Source organism: Cavia porcellus, unplaced genomic scaffold, assembly GCF_034190915.1.
Source record: "Cavia porcellus strain 051 isolate PalLab524CR breed Dunkin Hartley unplaced genomic scaffold, mCavPor4.1 scaffold_15, whole genome shotgun sequence".
Taxonomy (NCBI): domain Eukaryota; kingdom Metazoa; phylum Chordata; class Mammalia; order Rodentia; family Caviidae; genus Cavia; species Cavia porcellus.
Window position 1 is genome coordinate 43,730,749 of NW_026947498.1, and position 26,470 is coordinate 43,757,218.

The following is a 26,470-nucleotide window of genomic DNA, read 5'->3' on the forward strand; positions in this document are numbered from 1 at the left end:
AAGAAAATTCAGTATTACCAAAGTAGGCAGATGCCACCCACTCCATAAGGGCCTCCAATTAAACAAAAAGGTAGAGGAAGAGTTTTCTCTTTGGAAGCCGGCACACTCATCCTCCTCTGCCCTAACACATCAGAGTTCCTGGTGCTTGTATCTTCGGAATCCAAGACCAAAACTAGAACCCCACCCTTCACAGCCCGTTCTCCTGTGTCTTCAACCCTGTCCTCTGGGCTTCAGCATTACACTGTTAGGCAGACCATGGGATCTGCTGGTTCCCAGACACTGGATCAGGCTGAGTGATACTACTGGATTTCCTGGTTCTCATCTTGCCCGTGGCGTATCTTTGAATTTCTTAGACTTCAAAATTCTATAATTTCATTCCCATAAATAAACCCTCTCTTTTATATCTGTCTATCTTGTGTCTCTGTATCTTATCATATATCATCATCTATTGTTGGTTCTCTTTATCTGGAGTACCATAATACAGAGGTTTTGCTATAATATATAAAGTATACATGAATGATGTTTGCATAGTATGTGATGGTTCTTGCAAAAATTTTTTCCATTCTTTTCTAAATATTCCCTTTTCAGCTTTGTTTATAAACTCTCAATTTGCATTGTATTAAACAGAGTAAATATCCTTTCATTCTTCTCTGTTATATGGACAATAATCAGAAGAATTTAAACAAAATATTTAATGTATAAAGATTTAATGTCACATGTGGCTAATAGAGAATCATGAAATAGTGTTGGTAATTTCTTAGACATGGTAAGATTTTTCTGCTTGTCTATTTCCATGCTTATTACTTCACCTGCAATCTGTAGTGCAGCCAAAGTATCCCCCCAAAACCCATTAGTTTATCATCCTTGGGTAAAAAAGCCTTTCTTCTGAAGACGAGATCCAGATCTTTTCAGGACTGGAGGCACCCTTCATTATCTCTCCCCTGCCTCTTTCTTTGGACTCATTTCTCCTCATACCCCAGTGTCATGCTCCTCTCCAGCTTCCCACCACTTCTCCAGTGCCTCCGATTCCTGTGTGCCTTCTCTTCTCTCCATTTGAATCAGCCTACCCCCTCCTATCTCTGATCCCTTTCTCTCCCACACCTCTTTCTTCATCTGACTCTGATCTTACAATGTATAAACACCCCCCAGTCTTTGTTCTCTCTAGGAAGTCTTCCCTGACTCTCTACTATCATGACACCCATCACATTTCATGACATCATTTAATTTGGGTCATTTATCACCCATTAAGTAATTAGACTAGGGTGATTTTGTGCTATATCTTCAATACTCACTTTACTAATACTAATTGAGCACCTTTGATTCTCAACTTGTCTGAAGCACTGAGAAAACAGCCAAGAACCAAACAAAGTCCTTGACTTGGGAAACACGTCACACTATACACACTATAACTGTTAGCATGAACAGAGTAAAAGGAAACAGGACAGCATAAAGCAAGGAAAAAGAACAGTCCAGGAGAGTATAGATTAAAATAAGAAAACCAAGAAATGTAGAAATCAAAGATGGAAATAGATCTTAGAAATCTGAACTGATCTTTTAAAAGACCCCATGACTGGATAAGCCCTCTTTGTTTTAAAGCTATCCTTTGCCTTTAGCTTGTGGTATCATTTCAAGAGGAAAAATTGTTTCTTTGTTCTACTTGCAGCCAAGTACCTCCAGGTCCTGTCATGTTTTACCATCCAGCACTCCGGCAGTGTCCTCCAGAGCCATCTGCTGTCCACAAGAACAAGGCTTTAGAACCCAAATGACATCCATAAACCTGAGCCAAACAAGCTGGAAACTTGTCTTTAAAAGCATTTCTTACCCAAAATTTATTCACTGGGGGAAAATCTGCTATGAAACAGTGAATATATTATGCAAATGAAATTAGACCTTCCAACCCTCTTGGTATGATGCATGATTCCACTTATTGCAGGTAATTCAGCCAGAATTAAACTGATTTTATTTTTTATTAGACATTTAGTGTAAAAGGTCAATAAAGAGATTTAGGATCCTTGTCATCCTATTATACTTTTTAAAAAGAACTTATTTATGTCACATTTTACCCCAAGAGGCAGATATTTAAGTCATAAAAAAATATTAGGACAGAAACAAGTAAAGCAAATGATGAGTAATTTTGAACATAGTGACAGTTGCAACCCACACTGTAAGATTCAGTTCTCTAGGAACACATATCCCTTTGCTTACCATTCTAAATGACTAACCAGTTTTAACTTCAACTTCAGGCCATCTACTCTGTCCTTGGACTTAAAGTAGCAACAAATTGAAAACTCTTACAATTCCTTGGACAACGGATGCTCTTCCAGCTTTCTGTGCCTTTGCACTTGTTTTCTCTGGAGAAACACTCAGTTCTCCCTCTGCCATATTTATCTGAACTTTATCTAAACATCTTTATTATCAAGTCGTTATCAGGGTAGGTAGTATAAGAGGTGCAATCAGTTTCATCATGAACAAATTAGAATCTGAAGAATGGATTGGATTTAGATAGGAAAGGATATTCCATGTTGGAATAATTGAATAAACAAGGGTGTATATTTTCTCAACTGTGAGCTTGAAGGCAAGAAAACTGTCCTCCATATCTTAATCAGTTTAACTCCAATTTTAAAACTTACTCAGAACACAAACATTATAGTCAAAATCTATTTTGTAAGTTAATTTATTTGTGTTAAACTTGTTTTTCATATTCTCAAGTCCAAATGCTTCCAGGCTTTTTCCAAGTTCTTCATCCAGCCTGTCTTTCCCAAAGAGAAGTCTTTCAGAATTCTGTTCCCTCTCCTATTGAATGTTCATCAGTCTGAGTAGCTGGTCGCAAATAGACTGCCTCTAAAGATGCCAAGATATCATCTTGTCTCTCCTTCTCAGATTACACTCAGAGCTAGCCCTTATGACAATGCATAATTAGAGGTCACAGTTTCAGTCTGACTGATGCATCACAACACTACACGCACCAACTGCAAGAGAAGACCTGCTTCTTTGATATGTTTAAAGCACTGCAAATCTGTCTGATACAGTCTGATTTAATGTACAAAGTGCCTGCAGGCATAGCAATGATGCAAGGAGTAAGGGAAAATGGTATTAACCCTTTCTATCTATGTTTCCTTCGGCGGAAGTGAAGGTTGCTCTTTCTATTTCAACTCACTAGGGTATTAGCTATATTAACTAATTGTAAAATACCAGACGTTCACATGAACCATAGATCTCTCAGTTCAATCCCATAAGTTAATAGATGTGCCTGTAATTTGACCAATCACATAACAAATTAGTGGGAAAAAGAAATAAGCCAGGTGGCCATTTTCACAATTGATTTTTCTCTCTACCTTGCAAAATATTTCTCTAAGTAAGCACCCCAGAATTTATGAAAATCACCCACTTGTGTGCCTCAGAATCTTTTAAACAGGGATACACTTTTAAACAGGGATAGCAAATAGTACTAGTATAAATATAGTTATACCTTACTTTTTGCAATATTTTTCCTAATGGCAGGATCTAAATATTTTTCCAAAATAAATAGCATCCAATCATGATTAGAGGTATGTGAGACATGGGTCAAGATTTTAAACAGATCCAGTAAGATGGATATGTGTGTGTGTGTGTGTGTGTGTGTGTGTGTGTGCGCGTGCGCGCGCACACACATATATTTACAACAAGCATTGGTTCATATAATATGGAGGCCAAGAGTGGACAAGATTCCCTCAGCAAGCCATAGGACAAGGAAAGCTGAGGGTATTATCTAGTTATAGTCCAAAAGAATGACAGCTGGTGTGCTAGTGTGTGGTACTACGTGAGTCTGAGACCAAAGACCCAAGAATTACAGCTCTGATTTCTAACACAGGAGAAGATGGATATCTCAGTGCCAGAAGAAATAACAAATTTACCTTTCCTTTTACTTTGTGCTCTGTCCAAGCCCTCAGTAAATTTTGATCATACCTGCTTTCAAGTGAATATAATTTACTTGGTAACTTAATAATTTATGTAGTAATTTCTTCTTACAAAAACATTCTCATAACTACACTCAGAAATAATGTTTTATCAGCTATGTGGATATTACCAAACCCAGTTGGGTTGATGCAAAAAATTAACCATCACAGATGGTACAGGTATTAATGACTGCTTTTAATTAGTATTATTTTCATAAGGTAGCCTGATAAGAAAGAAAAGTATTCGCTCTTCAGTTCTGCTCATGATTGTGAGACCACAAGATAAAAATGCTTTGTATGCACTCAAATATTGTGTATGTGAAGAATTATATTATTAAAGATTCAATATACTAAGCTTATTAGTATTAACAGTAACAAATTATCTAAAATAATCTCACTGTCCTCTATGACTTATGTGGTACAACTAGAAAATCTATTTCTGTGATTATTTTCATGGGTGTTAGCCATATTAAACTATAGATAAGAGCTCTTAAAATATATTAGAAAGGAAAGACTAGTATAGCAAGTCTTTGTAGAGTTGGGGAAAGAGAGAGAGAGGAGGGAGATAGAGAGAGAAAGAAAAAAATCTCAATGGAGATGCTAGAGAAAAATTCTGTTGTCCAGAGAAAAGAATAGTGTTTTTAACTTAGTATTAGCTAAACTCTATCATTATATTAGCTAGACAGCCAGGATTTTACCGCATATTATATTTGCAAAACTATAGTAAGTGATTGTGAAAAAAATTTGTCTACAGTGCCAGCAGTGCTTAAGTTATCAACACCAGATATAATGGAAATCCTCATAATAATACACACATTTAATTCTCCCATATTACAGCAGTACTATATTGTGTCCTACATTATCTACCTCTCAGGATGGAATAGAAAATGTAATTTAATAGATGTCCCCAGAATAGTGTTAGCCTCTGAATGATAGCACCTATGTTCTTTATTGAAATGGAACACAGAAATAGATGGCAATGAATTATTATCCAAAGCAATTTTGGAAGAATCAGGTGAAATGAATCCTAATTCTTGAGTTTTGAATAGCACAATAAATATTGTTGTATTATAGGAACAAAAACTTAGCATTCATTGAGCTGTTTATACATTTAGACAATGCATTACAACGTACTATAGCTCCAGGTATGTAGTATAAAGCGAGGTGAATGAGAGTCTGTAGTGATAAAAATTTTTAGCAAGGGGAAAACAAGCCTGCTCATTTAGTTATTCAAGTTTATTTGAAATCATTTCTCATCTATCTCTGTTCTTTATGAAAAAATACATTCACATATAAATTTCAAAATTCTTTCATAATTAGAGCAAAGGGAATGGATCAGAGTTAGAGCCAGGGATAAGGGCAAGGCCAGAAAGGTGACAGAAATAGCTCATGAGCCTGAGTGACCTAATGAGACAGTGGAGTTAAAGGGCTTCAGAGAGCCCACTCTTTAGCTAGAAATAGTTATATCCTCTTGAGAACTAACAAGAGCAAGAACCATCACTTAGCCATAAAAAAATTAGCACCCTGTTTCAGTCCAAGTCTAAATAGCAAGTTCTGGGCTTGTAAAATCCAAGACTCTGAGACAACATTCTTCCAAAGTCCTTGGCACTGACAGTAAAGGCCTGGAAAAAGGTGCAGCCATCAGGAAAGTCTGTCATACATGAAGTTAATTTTTAAAAAATGGTTAGTTTCATATACTTGTTTCCTAAAACATAGCCATTTTTTCATGGATTTCTGCAGTGTTTGTCATCTTATAAACAATACTTTCTGTCTTGGTCTATTTTGCAAGACTGTAACAGAGTATCTGAGACTGGATAATCTATGAATAAGAGGGATTATTTCTTACTGTGGTAGAGGCTGGGACATCCAGGTCAGAGGATGTGTATTTGTGCTTCTACTGCCCCAGTCATCCTGTGCCAGAAGGGCAAGACAAGATGAGAGAGAGAAGGAGAGAGAGAGAGAGAGAGAGAGAGAGAGAGACAGAGAGAGAGCGCTCAAATTCATTCTTTTATTAGGAACCCATTCCTGTGATAACTGACTCCCAACTAAAGGTATTACTCCATTTGTAATGACAGAGCTCACTGGACCTAATCACCATTCAGAGTCCCCCACTTCAGCACTGCTGCCCTGAGTATTAAATTTCCAACACATGAGCTTTGGGTGACACAAATGGTTGTTGAAGCTAAAAAGTCCATCTTCTGGTAAAATAGAGAAAATAGTGGTCTTTAGAGACAGGGAAAGGTGAGTGGAAATGGAAAAAAGTAAAATAAGGAACACCAAAACACCATTAGAAAGAAGGAATTACTTCTGGTTTTTTTATACTGCAATAGGGTAACTATAGGTTAAAGCAATCTATGATATATTTCAAGATGACTAGAAAAATACAAATGGTCAACACTTAAAAAGGATTAATGTTAGAAAAGATATAAATGTTTTTTACACTGATTTTATTATTATACTTTATATATACATATCAAATTTTCATAATGTACCCAATAAAAATGTACAAATATTCTCTCTCAATTTTTAGAAAAACAAATGATATATTTTTAGACACTATACCAGAGGAATCTTTTGCTTAGAAGAGTAATGTGGCCTCTGTGAATACCATGACATTCATAAAATACCGTGTGTGTATGTGCAAGCGTATGTGACAGTGTCTATGAGTATATTTTGAAGGAAAATAGCTTATCCAGTTTGCCATGTTCTCATAAAGAGAAGCAGAATAATTTAAGAATAACAACGAGTTTAGACAGCTGTTATCATGCAAGGTAACTCTAGGCAGAATTCTGGTCTGCTGGCGTTCCACTATAGATAATGATCCTTGATGACCGAATACTACGCATGGACTATTAAGACAAACAAGATGTCTTCAGTACTGGGAGGGCACTGCCAGAAAAATGGCAGAAATGTAGGCATAGGGTCAAGTTCACTGAACCAGGGAACACAGACTGCCTTGAATTGGGCAAGAGAAGGTGTAAATTAACAAATTTGGGCCAGATTATATCCATTTGCAAAAGGACTTGGTTCTTCTGTAGTATGAGTTGTGTTTAGAAATCCTCCCAAAGCCACATGTGGTCAGAGGTGACTGGACTAGATTGTGTGATGCTGGAATTGATTCAAGGTGCATTGCTAGGGTTAAGGGTATGAGCACTATCTGCCCTAAGTAGCCTGCATAAGATGTAAGAGAAAGAAAGACCTGTGGTCATCCTTGTTGCTTTGCTATCTTCTGCCTGCCATAAACTATTTCTCTACAATGCCTGTCTCCCGTGCCACCCTGCCTTGGAGCCAGCCAATGGTGACCTGAAATTTCCACAAATTAAGATTTACTATGTAAATCTTTCCTTCCTTAATTTTGGGTGTCAGGTATTTGGTCTCTCAGGATAAGAGAAAAAGTAACCAAGACAAAACCTCAGTGAAAAAGGGTTGTATTTCCCTCTCTAAAAGGGGGTTAAGCAGTCTTAAAGGCATGAGCAGGGATAGGAAATGGCCTTGGGTTTGACTTCTAGCACCATACACACACACACACACACACACACACACACACACACGCATACATGCACAATATAATATAATTCTGTACTATAATATTATAATTTGTTGATATGGGAATACAAATACAGAAAGATGAGCTTATTTCTCAGGATTAGTGGTTCCTAAGAGATGGAAGAACATACCCCTAGTGAAAGTTGTTAAAATAACTAGTGTAGTTGAGCACTTCCTGTGATTTGCCATGATTTCCTGGAGCACCATAGTACATTAAAGTAGAGGCCAGTACATGCTCATACTTCCAGGAATACTGCTAAAATCCAAGAATTTCTTCCACAGAAAATCTTACAGACAAGGAATTCAAAATTTAAGGTAATCCTTTAATAAGTACATTAGTTAATATATTCTGATATCAGCAAAGCTTCATATAGTTTTCCAAACAACAAATGGTTACCTATTAAAGATTAAAAATAAAATGCCATGAAAAAGTCAATATCTCAGTTTCATACCTTTCTAAGGTATTATTTATTCATACTGCTGCCATTTTAAGCAAAAAATATTTCAGTTATTTAACCTCTTATGTATCGTTTAGAATGATCACAGTGGCCATTAATTATTGGCTTACTATGTAACCCACCAGCATGCCTGTCTTCCTTTCTGCCTGCCATCAGACTGTCTGCTCATACAGTCTAGGTACCAACCCCTTTGAGCTATCCCTTTACAATCTAGAGTGGAGAGACTGTGAGCAAATATTAAAAATCATTATATCTCACTACTTTATGGCTATTGATCTAAATCATTTTATATTACAGACCTAAAATCTAATAACTGAAGGGTTAAGACTTGTTTAGTGTCACATCATGAATTATCGTAGAGCTGCATCTGACCTACAGTTTGTAGTTAATAAACAAATATATTGTTAAAGTGTTCCTACAACTCATTAAAATTTCCTTTAGATGTAGTATATGTTTTCTATGCCTTCATTCTTATTTCCACTGAAGTTTGAGTATCTCAAAGATGGATTTAGGAGACAAGAAAATAAAGTCCGCAGACAGCTTATGCTCCATTCAAATGCTTTGCCTTTAAGAGAACTCTCCAATCTAGTGAATCAAAAATGGAGAATTTTTAAGTGTTTTTGAAGTTTTCTTTGGGGTTCAGTATAAAATCTCCATAATGTTACTATGTATCAGTTGACTAGTCATGCTTTTGAAGATTAGAGGGTTAAATTCTAAAACTCACATGTTAAATAAACCTATTGTGTAGCTTCACTCTGGGGGCGTAGTGTGTGCAGGGGTACACAAGTGTACAGAACCCTTGACTCCCTCTTCAGCACCTTTTAAGCTACCACCCACTACCTACTAATGTAACACTCTGAATACTACTTGGAAAACGGGGAAAGCTGAATAAGAACCATTTCAGGAGCAATCTAGTTTGCTTACTTCCTTTTTCTTTTTGTTCCTTTAGTAATTAAGCTTGCTATATAAGAAAAAGATTAGTAAATGAAAACGTTTTGAATTACATTCAGTCATTTTGATTAGCATCTTTGGTAACTTTTTCCCTCTCTCATAAACATATGGTAAAGCACCGTGTAATGTTCCATTGATTGTACTTTCAAATCTAAAGTAGTATTTGTTCATTCCTGGAACCTGAAACAAACATCTGGTGGTAAAAGCTTTGAGGAAAATAAAAGCACCTTAGTATACTACCTCTATGATTCAAAATCAGGAGTGAATGCATGTAGACAAGATTAAGCCATTCTACCTTTAAAAAAGATGAAGACAATTGGGTTTTTGTTTCCTTTAATGTAGGAGCTAGAGACCATGCAGGAATCTTAAGTCTCTTCCTTTCTGCTTTTATCCTGTAACAGATAAATGTAGTACCCAGTGTTTATCTCCCCACTAGAAAAAAAATGTATTTCTTTTTTTAACCTTATTTAAAGAAAGACTAAACAAAACAGAAAATAGGTAGAAATAATATGTTCAGAAAAAAAATTAAACAGTAAGAAATCACTAGTTGATGTTTACAAATTGTCATTTTACAAATAGTTGTTCAAGATACAAAAATGAAACATGTTAAGTGAGAATTCAAACGGTGAGACTGCAAACAGTTCTGTTCAACTGTCCAACAAAAACTTAGTAACATGATTGTCAATCCTATACACTTAAACATACATGCAGTTATCCATATCTTCATTTATGTTTAGATTAAACAAACTAAAGCAGGTTAAAATCATTCTAAACAAAGAACAATAGTATTGCTGGATTTCATATCATGACACTCCGTGATCAGCACTGAGTACTGTAGTGTCTTTTTTTTTAATTTAAAGAAAGACTAAACAAAACAGAAAATGGGTAGAAATAATACATAATTTCAAAGAAAAAAATAAACATTAAGAAATCACTAGTTGATGATTACAAATTGTCTTCTTATAAATAGTTATTCAAGATACTAAAGTGGAGCATATAAAGTGGGGAATCAAACAGTGAGACTGCAATCAGTTCTGTTCAACTATCCAACAAAAACTTTGAAATATGGTTATCAATCCTATATACTTACACATACATGCAGTTATCCATATCTTCAGTTATGTTAAGATTGAATAAACCCAAGCAGGCTAATATCACTCTGAACAAAAAATAATATTATTGCTGGGTTTCACATTATGACACTCCAGGATCAGCACTGGGTATTTTAGTGTCTCTTTTTCTTCAAAGTATCTGTTTATTTCATCATGTGTCATAAGATCAGTTCTCATAAACTGTTTATAGAGTCTACACATGCATGAGTCTTAACATGTATTTCTATCCTTTCTATATTAGAGGGAGAAACAAAACAAAGCAAGACAAAACAAAGCATATTCCTATAAATGCATGACCATTGTACAAAGAATTCTACCATGGTTCCTGTGCTGTCTCTTGTTATTTCCAATAGAATTGGCTATATCCATCAAACATAGTATAGCTGAATATATCAGTACATAACACTAGAGAAATATATGAGTATTTCTTTATCACTGCCACATACCTGTTCAGAATCCTTCCAGTTTGTGCATACTATCAGGTTCATATTATCACACATTTTTTCCAATGAAAGTTGTGTTTTTTACATTAAAGTTCTGTCTTTTTTTTTACATTTGTTATGCTTTATATCTAGATGTCTCTCAAGAAGCTTGTGTACTCATTGGCATGTCTGCAGGGAGGTGGTTGTATTATGGGGGTGTTGTGTTATGACCTGCATGAGGAAGATGGGCTCTGATCAGAAGAAGCAGGTACCAGGGTACCACACTCGAGAAAAGACCAGCTAAGGAATTGATTTGCCAGGATTCCTTTCACGGTGCTTAGCCACTGAGGCCTGCACCACCATAATAAAAGGGAGCTGCTCTACCTGGAAGCAGAACTTGGGTTATAGTTCACATGGCTCTGATTTTACAGCCTTTCAGTGTGCAAAAGTTGGGGGGTAGGGCAGTAAGGAAGACTTAACACCCAGATTTCAGAAAATGCCTGAAAGGGTAGGCAGTGTGCCTCTGTCTGTGGTTGTCCAATTATCAGTGTTGGGGCTGACTCCAATGACTTATGTCCCATGATGAAAGAAAACTAGTGACACTAGCAGAGGGCTGATGACCACTCTGTTTATTAAAGGGATACTCTGTGTTAAATTCATAAAGAGAACAAAGGCACTCATAGAGAAATCCTAAAGATAGTTTGAGAAAAGTACATGCTATAGTTGACCTGTTGCTTTAGGAACTGGGCTGAGATGCTAGAGTAAATAGGCTTGGAAACACTTGGGAGCAGCACAGAAAATGTGCCTGCATCCTGCAGCTGCAAGGCTATGGCCTCCCTCCAAGTCACGGCATACTCCATCTGCAGAGTCCTTAGCTGACCTCCCAGGATGGCCACATCTAAGCTTAGATGCAGAGCGCTTCACACACACATTTGCAGTGCTGACTCCCACACCCGACAGGGAGGTGTGAGAGTGAAGCCAAACGTGCAGTGGAGGCCCCAGCATGCTGGAGATGCCACAAACATGGACTGTCAGCTGACGAAGCTCACAAGCAGGAGAACAGAGCCACCTCAAAAGAGAAGCTACCTGGAGTACAACAGACAAAACTGTAAGGGTGGAGCCTCCCAAGCCACTTAAAGTTTGCTTTCTTGCCACAATTTGTTCCAGTTGTTAGATAGGAAACTACAATATACAATGTTTGCCCTGCTGAGTTTTAGTGTTATTTTAGTTCTGTTGATTTCTTTCCCATTTCTTTCTTTGGAATGGGAATATTTATCCTGTGCCCTGTATGCCATCAATGTTTAACTTTCCTTTTGATTTTTGCAAAGGCCCACAGCTAAGAGTTTGCCTGAAGTCTCAGGCTTTTAGACGTGGACTTTTCAGCAATGCTAAAACTGTTAAGACTTTAGCACCTTAGAGATGGACCAAATGTATTTTACATAAAGAGATGCATATAAGGTTTTGGAGACCAGTGCCAGAATATTCTGATTTATATCTAGATCTCTCCTACAAGCCTCATGCACTTTTAGGTGGGGCTTTTGTAAGGTGATTGGGTTATGGAGGAGTTACAGTGGTTTGCTGTTAAGAGGTGAGGGTCTCCTTTGAGTAGGCAGTCACTACAGGTACTACGGTCTGGAAGGTTACATCGCCCTTCCTGGCTCCTCCCTTGACTGTTTCCTGGTCACTATGAGATGAGCAACTTTTACTCTGCCTTATCTTCTCCATGCCGTGGAGTCAGCCAGCTACAGACTGAAACCTCTCACAGCTGTGAGCCAAGGTAACCTCTCTTAAGTTGCAGGTGTCAGATATTTTGTTCGAACAATAAGGAAAAAGACTAAGACAGTATTTCCTTTTACGATGTATTCTAGCTCACACTTTCCATTTCAGGATAACAGAGCAAAATTTAAAATAAAGATCTACTGTTCATTTGTCAGTGGTGTTCATTTTCACAAATACTTTGAAAAAATGTTACTTTTTTATGGGCAAACTGTGTTAATTAGTCTGCTAGGGTTGCTGTAAGAAACTGTAACAGACCGGATGGCTTAAATAATAGAAATTAATTTTTTCCTGTTCTGGAAACTAGAAGGCCAAGATGAATGTGTCAGACAGTTTGGCACAGCCTGAGGTCTCCTTTTGGCTCACAGATGACTGGCTTCATTCTAAGAATTTTGTCACGCAACCTTTTCTCTCTGCCTATATTTCTCTGATGTCTGTTCATCTTCTTACAAGAATAATAGTCACATTGAGTTAGAGCCATACCCCTTACGACTTCACTTAATCTTAATTCTTATAAACCTTGTCTTTAAATATGGTCCTATTGGGGGATGTGTTTTGGGGGGACACAATTCTGATCACAGCTGGTAGCAATACTGTTTGTCAGATAGTCTGTGTATCTTTCCCTTGGGGGAAACATCAAGTGTTATGAATAAATATGAGAAATTATCATTTATATATGGTATCAACTTTTTTGAAATATAAATTTATATGTGAACCACTTATGTGAGATATCAATTATAAGTGAACATAAAATAGCCACTAACTACTTTTTGGCTCTTATTAAACTCACAAAGATTTAGCAAAAGAACAGCCAGACAGATCAGCAATTCACACTTCCACATTTTGTTTGCCAGAACAAAGAAATCTCCAGACTTAGAAATGTGTGCTCATGAAGCCAGGTCCACAGAACTGGTCTTTATTCTCTGAATATGTGGTTTTCTTATATGAAAGGAGCCAGGGTTTTACCTAAGTGGCCTTAATATGCAGAATCACAAAACTGAGGCACTTTATCTCCAAACATACAGTTGAACAAGGACTTTGTATTACTTGTCCACAAGTACAAGTAAAAGTGTTCCCTCCCCTCATAACAATCACAGCAGTTTGTTTGAAAAAAATCACTTTACGTTTGACTGAAGCATTTACAATGCTTCCAGTTGTGAATTTTGTTAGCGCCTTGTTTAGGGTTGCCAGATTTGCCATATAGAAACAAACATGCCCATTTAAATTAGAAGTGCAGCTAAGTGATGACTGTTTTGAGTGCTTACATGTCTCATTCTATATTTGGAACACATTTGTACAAAAAAATTCTTCATGGGATATACTAAAAAAGGATTTGATAGTTTTCTGAAATTGAGTTTTCACTGTGGGAAATCTGTATTTTTCCTGGCCACCCTGCTTTAAATTAAAGAATGAATCCTTTCTCCTTGCAATTCCCTGTGCCCGCCCTCTCCCATCTTCTTAAACTGCATCACTATCTTTGTAAATGTACTTTTCTAGTCCTAAGTTGATGTTGCTTTTAAACTCTGCCCCAAAGCATAAAAACACCAGGCCTCAGGCTCCCTTCCATGTAACTGCTGTGATGTGTGGTTACAAACACATGTTTACAGCATTAAAGTTAGCTGACTCCGACTTCTCCCTCTTTATATCCATGTCCAGTACTACTTGTGACAGTGTTAGCAGACTTTAGGGATGGAATAATACTATGAGAAATCTCTGTATCCTAAGCCCTGGGCTCAGTCTGTTCATCTGTGAAATCTGGAGATTGGATTCAAGGCGTTTTCCCTAAGACTCTTTCTTTCCATTAATTCTTTCGTTTACATGGTGAAACCTAGATTGCTCTTATTTCATAAGAATCTCTTTACTCTTCAAGTAAGTAGTGTTTGGATTACTAAATAAGTAATGATTAGCTTACTCAATTAATAATTAATAAGTCCACTTTAAAAGATTTGTTTGACCTAAATTCCTTAAGAGGCAAAAGCACACCCTTTCTTTCTTTCTTACCCATCCTCCCTTCATTACCAGACTTTTCCCACAGTGGGAGAGCAAAAGCTGTGATCCTGAAAATGCTGGCTGAAATACTGAGAATGTCGAAACATTCCCATTGCTTTGGACTCTGGCTGTTGGAAATAATTTTGCTGTTAACGTGAGACTCCGCGGGTTGAGACGTGGTGGGAGCCTCGCCTTGTTCTCTACCGCCATCTAGCGGCGATAGGATTGGCCTTATCCTCTCAATTTGGAATTCACACTGCAAAGATTTTAAAGATTGTAAATCAAAAATGGATGAATTATTTTATTCTTGTCATTACAGTAAAAAGGGACTTATGGAGTGTTTCAGCAGATAAAATGTAATAAAGCTTAATAAAGTTTAAGTATAATACAATGGCAGAGTTTAGTACTTGAGCAATATAGATTAAATTTGTGCAATTTAATCTTTTTAATATGTTCAAATATTAACTTAAACACTGAAAACAGAAAATAAAGCCTAACATAAAGTGTTTTTTTAAAAAATTATCTTTATCAAGTGTTCTTGTATAGCGTTAAGTAATTTTTCTTTTTTTTTTTTTTTACACTTTTTTTTTCTTTTTTTATTTTTTTTTATCGGTACCGGGGATCGAACTCACGACCGCCTGCTTGCAAGGCAGGTGCTTATGCCGCTGAGCTAAATCCCCAGCCCCAGTAATCTTTCTTTAAAATAAATGTAATCATAGTAAATGAAAAAGAATAAGATAAACCCTAAGTTGGTGCTGAATATCTCAGTTCTGTATTTAAACACTGTATTCAATTAAGTTAGAGTTCTGCTGTCATTATTATTTATAAGTTTAATATAATGCTTAATGGGTGTTGAATATTCAGTTTTAATATCCTTTAATCTGGAACTTTCTTCAGATGGCATAATACTGGGTTTAATTGTGTGAACTAAAGTAAAAATAAATTTCTTTAATGAATGAAGTAAAATATTTCGGAAGTGTGGCTTTTTACCCATTAAAGATTCTTTTCACTGATCATTTATTATAGGAAAAATATTTCTTCCATTTTAACATTATTCTGACTTTCCTTTTATTTTAATTTGATACGGCAACACTATTCTGAAATATTTATATTTTTTAACAAAAGGTATTTAATTAGTGCACCACGTTGTTTCTTAATTCCCTTGAGAGAGAACTGAGCCCTCTTCAATTTGTTTTCAGGGTGGGAAAATCCCCATCAGGTGGACAGCCCCAGAGGCCATAGCCTACAGGAAATTCTCCTCAGCAAGTGACGCGTGGAGCTACGGCATCGTCATGTGGGAGGTCATGTCCTATGGAGAGAGGCCTTACTGGGAAATGTCTAACCAAGACGTAAGTGCACTGCAGGGCAGGCCTGTTGTTTTGTGAGTAGGAACACTTTCACTTTTGAGAGAGAAATACACCTTTTGTTCTCACTCAAATTAGTCCTTATCTTTTTAAGAGCTGCCCAGTGTCAAGGGCTAAATTTGAGCAGCTGAGAAAATTTTCACTCTGAGTTGATTTTGAGATCCTGGCCAGCTAACAGATTTTGCCCTATAAGTACCTGATCCAGGTGTTACCTCTGAGACTTCCTCATTGTTCTGATGTGGCAAGACTGTGCTTATGCAACAGTCTGGATGTACAATAAAACACAAGAGTAACACTTACTTTTCATTTCGGCTATAAAGCTATTCAGTGCCTGCTGTAGAAGGCAAATAAATTTAGGCTACATAGCACTTACAAGAAAGAGTACATGCCTTCAAACAATGCTTTATCAACATATGTCATCCAGTATCTTTCTTTTGAGATACATGATACTGTGTGAACCTGTCTTGCTTTTATTTCCCTGTAATAATTACTTTGGTGGCTGATAATATTACAAAACAGGACAGTTCATACATTTAATTTCTATGACGTCCCCACAATGGTAGAAACAGTGATCAGTGCACTATCCAAAGTTTTATTTCCTGCTTCCTCATTTCAGAATTGAACTTTGTCTACTCATTTGCTTTCCTCAAAGAAACTGATGTTTTCTGAGACTGTGGTGATAAGAAATCTAATGTGATTTTGAATGTCCATAAGTACAAAGAAAGACTATGTAGCCGTAGTTCCAAAAGGAGTTTGTGCTTTGATCATTTTTTCATGCGTGTATCTTACAATTTAAGCAACTACTTTGAAGATAATAATATGCAATATATTAATCATTATTAATTTCCTATTACTTTGTTTTCAAATTCTGTATCATTGTTTTTATTCTTTTTTAGTTATAAAATAAAAAATACATACACACAGTACAATTATTGCAATATCTCAACTGCTTTCTTCCATTTAATCATCTGAGCAAAACTTTTATACCTCCTCACCTCACACTTTATTATTCCATCCTAAATTCAAATTGTTCAGGTTTATTAAGTACTTTAGTCACACAGACTTAAGTACTTACTAAAGCTTATTTTTTTTCTAATGCCAGGCATAGACAGGTTTGGCATTTAGTTAGCTGGCAACAGGTAACTTTTCTAAATGCCATACTGAATTGCTTTTGTAGCTCAGTTCTGTGGGTGTCTACCAATTGTGGATAATGCCAAATCTAGAAACCTACACAGCAGTGGTGTCAAAATTAAACACCGCGCAGACTTTGCCTTCCAATGCACAAAATCAAAACACAAAGCCGGCATGGCAGTACTGGGGAGCACCTGGCCTCCTGCACAAATAGGCCATAACCAACAAACTCTGCTCCATCCCCTTAACTTGAATGTTTTTGAGTAAATACATTTTGACTATAGGCTGCTATTCCTCAAGGAATTTTGTTTGAAGGACCTCATTGATATCTCCTGCTACTTGTCATCTATGGAGTAGCTCTTCTTAATGTTCATTCCAGAAGCATATTTGTTCTTTACTCAAAAAATAAACTCACATTTTGGGTTATGATTTTGGTTTATTATTTATTGTTTATTATTTGTTGTTTCTAGCCAGTTAGATAACGGAAGTCTTTGTTTCAACATAGTTCCTGCTCTGCTCTAAACCCAAGCTATCATTAGCCTGTTTATCCTATTTTGACACTACTGAAATAGCCATCCAAGCAAATGTCCAGAATTAAGTCCCCTCTAGATGAGTTAATCTTCACTACAAGGAAGAGGCTGCCCTGCAAGTACTTCCTGTATTTTTATGTCACTTAAGCTTGCTTTAACCAATTCTCTAAACATCTAAATATTGCCTTAAAAAGTGCTAAACTTGACTAATATAACCCCATGAGTAAAAAGTTCTTTAGTATCTACAGATGAATATGGGTATTTATTTGCACATTGTGTACAAATAGTATTGTACTAATATAGTCATCTAAATCATTTATTAGATGTTTTTGTTATTCTAGGAAAAGGGGTTACAGAAGAGAATGTTATGCCTGTAAAGGACCATAAAACTTAGTCCAGTCCCTTTGTTTAGTTGGGCATAAAACTAAAGCATAGAGAACTAACATTACCCTAGAATCACATAGTAATTTATTTGTCAGTGCTCTTAGAATATAATTCTAATATATTCCTAGATTATGTCATGGCCAAGGAGAAGAGAAGAAAGAATACTGGCTTTCTTCATGATGGTTGTCTAACAATCCACATAGCTCCCTATGCAGAGCTGGCAGTGCCTTGCCCTCATGGACCCTACAGTTTAGTAGGAGGGAGTTAGGCTGTATACAAACAAATAAGTAAAAGACATAGTATGTGATATGATAATATATTAGTAATGGGAGTAAGAAAAACAAGATAATTAGTTCAGAAATGCTGAGAGTTTGTTAAAAATAAATTTTGAATACTGTAAAATATATTCATAAAAGCCATTAATTTATGGTCATAAGTCATAATTAGTCATTCTTATTAGTTACTCATAGCCATTCTTATAACAGAATGGGACAAATAAATATAAAGATAAATGTCATGATTATTTCTGACTCCTAGGTTTTCTTACATTGTAGGATACATTGCAGTTACCAATTTAGTAGCAAGATCCATGGTTATCTGGATTAAGATTCAACCATGAAAGTCACTTAATGTTTCAAATTACCTCAATTTCATGGCCAATAAATACGATAAAAGGCCTGAATTTGAAGAATTATAATGTCTTTTTTAATAGTAACATGCTAAGATTTTATAATCTTTGAAAACAAACGACAGCAGGAGTGCCGCGGGTTTGAGCTCAGCCTAAGCAGCTGAGTGACTTAGGGAGATCCTGCCTCAAAACTTTACAGTAAACTAAACAAATAACAAAAAGGGATCCAGGATGTAAATCAGTGTGAAGGCCCTGAGTTCGCTCCAGTAGTTGAAAAAAATGATTCAAACTGTTCTTTCCTGATCACCATGGAGGTACCAAGAAGCAGGATTCCACAGAATGCAGCAGGTACAAGCGAGGACGCCAGCCCCCAAGACAGATGTTTGAGGCAGCCACTTCTTCAGGAAAAGACCCAACTGTTCGATTTGCAACATAGGACGCCATGTAAATTGTTCTTAATTGTTGCCTACAGTAGTCCAGACTGTTGTTAGCTTCTCCCTGCCTGGATCTTACCCAACCATTTACACAGCGATGCTGGCCATGGATCTGAATGATCTGTATCCAAGATGACCATTTAGAGAGTGGTTTTGTGTGTTAAACCTCATTTGGCTGAAGAGAATCTTTTCTGGAACTGGAGAAGCTGTTGCAGCCAGGAGTAGACTCCTGATGTCCTGCCCAGTCTCCTTTGTTCAGGACTGCCAGTGTTCATGGCACAAGGCTCAACTCTTTCTCTACCCAGTGCTTGGCTGATTCTATAGGCCAATGTAGGGTCTAAATGAGTGTAATGAACAGTCAAACAAGAGTCTGAGAATAGGGAGAAAAACAGTAGAAGTTATGAGGCAGGGAAAAGATAAACCTTGAGGTCTTCAGATCAATATAAGACTAGAGGAAAGTAGCAAGAGTTAGTTTTTTTGTGTATCTTGTAAACAGATTTTGCTGCTACCATAAAGAGAGTTAGAATTCTGCTTAGCTAGACGTATTGGAAGTCAGGATATCTGTGACACATCATGTAACCAGAATTTCTGTTCAAAAGAAGATATAGTTTAATCAAACATTTCCCAGCTGTTCTTTCCAAATTCTGGATATTCGCTATTTGTCCTGCATTCCTTATTTATTTGGTCAAAGTATAGGTTTTTGATTGACTTTTTCAAACTAAACTGCATCTTAATATGGCAAAATAATAAAAATTTGTCTTGTGTTCTGTTTGAATATTTTATACATTTTACTATATTTTCATAGGTTTTACAAAGCTGTGAGTACAAACCAAATGTGATGTTACCATGCTTTATGACTTTTAAATGTTTAGGAAATTTCAGATAAGTTTTATGAAAGTGTCTCCATTTTTCAGGTTGTGGTATATTTTATTACAAAAGCAATTCTGCATATGCAGAATTTGTCTTAGTGCATAGTATAATGAGTTTTCTAAATGTCAGTGCTATTGTATTTTAGAGAAAGAAAATGAGAAATAGCAAGAGTGTTAGTTTATAAAAAACTAAAGGAAAACAACCACAGGTGCAATCTCTTTAGTTATTACACAGGTGCCAGTCACTGCAGTAAGTGTGATTTGGAGTAGGGTGGAGAATTTGAAAACTCAGGCCTCCATTGTGTTAACTAAAGTAAACTAAGCACAAAAAAGGCAAACACTGATCGATGGAAACTTAAGAGTTGATTTCTTAGTAGAAAACAGTAGGCAGTAAAGGCTAAAAAGGGGAGATGGGAGTACCATGATACAGCTAATCAGGAAAAACAAGTTGTAATGTCTTATGTAGCACAGTAAGGTCACTGTAATCGACAAAAAGCTGTATTTTCTGTAAAGAGCCAAAAGAGTGGAGTTTGAAGGTTGTGAGTGCTCAAAGAAAATAAAATGTTTATGGAGATGGAAATAATTACCATTTAATTATCACACATTGTATGCATGAATAGAATTTCCATACTCTACCCCATAAATATGTATAGCAGAAAAGAAAAGCAAACCCAGTTCTTACTCAATGCACCCATTTTTAGAAGGGAGAATGCAGTTATAGTATTTATAAGTCTTACCCATGCTTGAACTAGAATGACATTTGTCAAGAGTACAGTCTATGCTTTTTTCTTCTCAGAAACAACATTGTGTGAACACAACACAGTTATTTTTTTCTAAATATAATTACTGAAAAAATATATGGCAAGAAAGCATGCACACTATTATTCAAGGTTCTTTTGATTATAAAAAGATAATTTGTTTCATCTGGAAACAAGGAGGGTAGTTTAGCATGCTGCATCTAGAGGGACTATGAAATATTGTTAGCACTTGCCTGAGTTTCTTGACCTTGTTTTCTCCTACTGTTGAGCTATTTCCTGCCTTGTTTATACTCTAGAGCTCAGTATTCCAGCTTTGTAACTCCAGCACAATAGAAAGCTCTTTGCAAAAGTTTATGCACCAATACCACATGATGCTGGATGGCTCTGGTAGGGTCCTGGTCAACCCTGAACCAAGCCATGTCAGGGTAATGAGTAGAGTAACTACCTCAGCTCACTTCATGCTCTAGTTTATGTGTTCCCAGGTGGATGAAACACTGTGATTAACAATTTCCTGGTGATCACTTCAAATGGGACAGACATTCCCCAAAAGAGCAGCAAAATATGTATCTTTTTATTTCATTCTTTCTTTTTTTTTTTTTTGGCATGTCATTCTCAGAAGTGACTTTACTGCAATATCAAATGGCACCAGCACCAAAATGTGAACATTGTGCATTACTGTATTTCAGTGGGCAACAGGGAATACTAGGAGAGCAGCTGAACTGTGCAGGGTCTCTCAACCTCAGAAAGATGAACATTTTGAGCCAGGTAATTCTCTACAAAAGGATGAAGGGAGGCGCCCTGTGCATTACAGGACATTTAACACTATCCTCAGCCTGTGTACATGAGGTTCCAATAGCACCCACTTTCCTGTCTGGGAAAAACAGCAACGTTTAAAACATATCACTCTGTCAGAGAAGAGGCACAGAACGAATCCCAGCAATGAGCTATTGTTATATAGCTAGAAAGTTCTGCTCTCAAATGCCAGTTCCACAATTCACTGGCCATGGTATCTTAGACAAGTAGTTTAAAGTATCTGGATAATGCTTTTCTGGGATTCACAGTTTACCAGCAGAATTTAAAAGAAAGCATGTATATATTGCGCTTGGTACATAGAGTTTAACTAATCAATGGTAATAGTTTGAATTATCTAGGATTCTCACAAGCCAAGTATTTTAGATGATTAGCTCATTTAATAGTAAAAATACTTGTTGGGAGTAAATACTATTATCACTTCCATTTCTAGATAAAAAGAACTGACATTTAAAAAGCATTAGGAACTTACCCAAAGAGTTAAGCAAAATTCAAGCCCCTGCTTACTCCGAAGTAAGTACTTTTGCCTACTAAGCTATATTGTACAAGTCCAAGTTTTAATGACATCGCCATACCACAAAGTTCTACCTAATGAGATAAAAACATCTTTAATTATGTATGCTACTCCATCACAAAAGAAGTGTTTCCATTGTTTCCTATTAGCAAAAGAACTTGAGTTGACTCATGCTGTTTCGAAACATAAATCCTTTCTGCAGTATTTTGAAGCTTGATGTTAAAAATTTAAACAGTATACCTTGTTGTTTTTATACTTCTAAAAATGTTTAATCAAATTTTAATGATTGACATATTTAGCCCATTTCCAAACACTTTTTACTGGCACGTAGAATGTGCAATTCCCTTGCTGTTTACTAACATATGAAGGTTTTTTCCTCTTTTTAATAAATTATTTCAAGGTAATGCTTTATGTCATTTTCAACCAAGTTCAAAATAATTGTTTATTTACTACATAGTGAGAGTAAATAGTCGTGCTGGAGCTGAACAAGTTCTAGAGATGCTACCAAGGGCACCGTGTTTCTTCTTCCAAAACTTACACTGTGCAACGTGCTTAACAGAACAAAATGTAAACAAAACATGAACAGCAGGCAACATTAAAAAACAGATCCCCACAGGGCCCATACATAGGGAAAAAGCAGCACCTCTTAAATGAGAGACGACTTAGCCCAGGCTAATGGTCTAAATGCAAGACTGGAGTCCTGGGTTTTGTTTTGTATATTCCATGAACACTCCCCCCCCCCCAATAGTCTTGAAGTAGTTTGAACCCAAATACCTCCTAGGTATAGTATGCTTTAGACATATGCTTACTAAACTAGTTCACTTTCCCTAAAAACATTATCAGGGAGCATCTCATTTAACACTTACTGAGAAACAATCTCTCTCTGTCTTTGTCTGTCTCTCTGTCTCTCTCTGTCTCTTCTCTCTCTCTCTCTCTTTCTCTCTCTCTCTCTCTCTCTTCCTCTCTCTCTTTCTCTCTCAGCTGTCTAAAATCTTTTACATAATAATGAGTTTTACCTTTTGACGCTTACCAGAGAGGGCTGGGGAATAAAACCTTTGGGTTATATTTTTAGAGGTCATGTGGTTAAAATTGACCTTTTGACCTTCTCTGAATTAAGTCTTTGTTTCAAAATTGAAGCAAAAAGAAAATAACCTTTTCAGTATTTCTTATTTGTTCTCATAGTTCTATAACCTTTCTCAATTATGGCTCAGTACTTTAGCTGAGCATGGTGGATATGTAGAATCCACTTACCAAGAAATGCAGTGTGATTTTATGACAGAGAGTCCAGTCATCTCCAATTTTTGCTTCTGATTAGAGTTTCCAAACTCATCGTTATTATGTAATGGTGCTTGTGTAATGATCTGTATAAGATACAGTAAATTGCTAAAAATCAATTCCTATTATTTCAGCCTCCCACATTATAGAAGGAATATTGTCTTTACTTGAATATGTATTCTATGAAGCAATTTTCAAAATCGGCTGCCTCTTCTCAATTTTTCAGTAATTCGTACTATCAGTACATAGGCAATAACAGCATTTTAATTAAGAAAGTACTAATCATACTAATCCCATGTATGTCTGCTATTTGAGCAAGATTAATAGAAAATATTAAAAGATGTAATCAATCACTGTCATTAATAATTTAAATAGTAAAGTTCTAAGTAAAAGAAACCACTAATATGTGACTATGATAGTTTTCACAAGAAACATTTTAAAGGAAAATTATTTTCAAAACTAGATAATGTATATATCTTAGCAATATTTGAAAAAAAATTATCTTTACCTCCAATTTCTATTTGGAAGAAATATATTTACTATCTTCAGTTGTTATGATTTTTATTTTCATTTTCTTTGGAGGCAGTATAATAAGGGCATTTTAAAATCCCTTTTTCATTTGCACTCATAAACTTTTTATAGCTTTCGGGTATTTTTAGTGGACCTGAGAAATGTATTATTTGAAGTTGTCTAGTATCTTTCTGAAATCAAAATGATGCGCCTGTGAAGAACTGTTTGTTTTTTCCCCAGAGAGTGCTTAGGAAAATGGACTTGAGTTTTAAGAGCATTAGCTGCATAAAGAAAAATGGTTTCAAAAAATTGATTTGGAATGCGTCTTTATTTTTCCAAAACAGTATAATTCGTTGTAGGAGACCTAGAAAAGTAACACATTATTATGGTACCCCAAATTTTCCTGGTTTTAATTTACAAGAATATACTCTCAGCTTCTGTAGATTTTTGTCTCCCTACACAGATCCATGTGCACACTAGGCAGCTCTGTGGAACACTGACTCTCGGTGAGGAGGCCGAATCCTGTATTCAAATTACAGTTCTTCTTGCAGATGAAACCTACCATTTCAGTGACTAGAAATGTAGCTTTCTGCAGTAAAAGCTTCAATTGTAAGCAGGGTCCAGTCTTTTTGTTTTTTGTTTGTTTGTTTGTTTTTTGTTTTTTTAAATTAATGAGGTGACAGAGCCATGCTCAAGCCAGAAAGCTAGCTGTTAGCCACAGTTCAGGACTTCAGTGCAGGCCAGGAAGCTCCTTTGCAATACTTTTACAGACGTAAGCAAAGTTATATAGCAGGTATTAGTTATCTCAAACTCCAGAAGTATGACTTTTGGCTGTTGAGAATAAAGATTTGCTAATGATAAATCATGTCACCAACAACCTTTTAACCTGTGCGTCTTTTATACATCATATTGTTCCCTGCTTTATCCATTCATTCAACAATCTAAAGGATGGTGACCAACTAAGGGACAAACTCTACATTTGAGTAAGTCATGACATTCTACTATGAATTCCAAGGCGGGGGGGTAAAAATTATCTTAAGTATAACTTTTCAGGGAAGTGTTTTATCTTTAAAATGAAATCTTTTTTTTTTTTTTATTTAAGAGGAAAAAGAGAAAAACACAAAACAAAACAAAGCGGTGTAAGGGTACACGTAATACAGAACTACAAAAAAAAAAAAATAACAGTAAGAAATCACCTGTTAATAGATTACATATTATCATCTTGAAAATAGTTGCTCAAATCACAGTATCAAAGAATACAAAGTGGACATTCAAACAGGGAGACTGCAAACAGCTGTGTTCAATGATCCAAAAACATTGATATAGTGAGCTATTTAACACCCCTAAACACACTTGCTGTTATATCCTTTAGAGCTCTTTCCCCCCCCCCTCTCTTTTTTACAACAAAATTTACACATTTTGGATCTTATTACTCCTTAGTTCTTATTACTTTTTGGGGGGGGAGAGAATACAGTCAAATATGGCAAAACAAAGCTGTCAGTCAAAACCAAGGATAGACATAGCACATGGTGTAGAACAGAGTACAAGGTTATCAACAATGGTTATCAACGTTGTCTCTTGTTTCCTTAAAAAGAATTGTCTATCTCATTAGATATTATAAAGTTGCACAAAACAGTAGAGAACAAGACCAATAAAACTTAGGCATTGTAAACATTACAGGACTTCCAAAGAAGACAACAGTCAAACCAGAATGGGCATCTTAGTGAATCTTATTGCCTTCAAAGTAGTTGCCTATATCCTCAAACTTGATACTATCATACAGAATGGAACAGAGTCTAATCAGTCAAAACAAGATTGTGGGAGTATTGCAGGACTTCAAAACAAGTTAATAGGAAATCAAAAAGAGTTACTATTATATATCCTAATTTTTTAAATTTTTTCCCTTAATTAAGACAAACATAAGAAATAACTAAATAATTTTTTTTAGAGAATAAGGGGGAGATTGAGAAAAAACAGGACATAACAATATAGCAATAGAGGTCAAAGCATGACTGTTTCAGCAACCTAGTACTTCACCACCATATAACCCGACTTAATAGTAGTTACCATAGTGTCTGTCTTTTTCCTTGAAATATTTGGATAAAATTTCATATACTCTAGTTTCAAATATTTCCATATCAAGAAGCCCAGAATAAAGCCTTTCTAATTAATGAGTGAAAACTTTATAAGGCTTCAAGGCCACATAATGGGGAATCATGATTACCACATATTTTTATATATTTGAATCATTACTTACATTAGGAAACTATTCGGTATTCACACATGCGAGATTGATTTATTTCACTTATGAGTATGGTCTCAAGCTGCGCCCATTTATTGATAAATATCTCAATGTGATCCTTCTTTATAGCTGAATAATACTCCATTGTATAGAAATACCACAACTTTTTTATCCATTCCTCAGTTGATGGACACTTGGGTTGTTTCCAAGATCTGGCGATTACAAATTGTGCTGCTATAAACATAGGTGCACATATATCACTGTGGTATGATGCTTTAAAATGAAATCTTTGCACAAATAACAAATTATAGATAAATTTTTGAAATAGTGTTTTCTTTTTGTATCTTACTCTATCCTTTTTAGATGGAAAATGTAAATGAAATATTTCATGTTCCATTTACTAGTGACATTTCAGCCCTTGCTAAAGTTTTTTGTTTGTTTGTTTTGCTTTGGTTTGCTTTGTTTTGTTTTTGAAGACAAGTTCTTGCAACATAATTCAGGCTCGCCTGAAACTTGCAATCATCTTCTTGCTGTAATCTCCCACCTGCAGGGATTACACGCATGTGCCACCCTGCCTGGATTCCTGTTTAATTTTTGAGATCATTTCTTTGAAACGTCAGTATGAATAACTAAGTTCAACATGCTTCTCTGTCAGAGATATTCAGCTGTCTTACAACAAACCGTGATACCTTATAGACTCCAAATAGTCATTATTTGTCAGTACAGTTCAGGAATAGCTGAGTATCTTCATATTGACTGGTTAATCCTGGTTTGCCTTGTTTAATAAAAGATGCACATTGCCTGCTTTGGTTTAGAAACTATAAACACAATT

At 35.9% G+C, this 26,470-nt stretch overlaps 1 protein-coding gene across 9 annotated transcripts in view; it reads left to right on the forward strand.

The window, feature by feature from the left end:
• Positions 1-26,470, forward strand: part of Epha6 (EPH receptor A6) — an 806,211-nt gene that overhangs the window by 744,006 nt on the left and 35,735 nt on the right. For all 9 annotated transcript variants that reach the window (XM_063224791.1, XM_063224793.1, XM_063224792.1 and 6 more), the window contains one exon: positions 15,389-15,538. In XM_063224791.1, the coding sequence (XP_063080861.1) occupies positions 15,389-15,538 (150 nt within the window). The remainder of the gene's footprint in view (positions 1-15,388; positions 15,539-26,470) is intronic.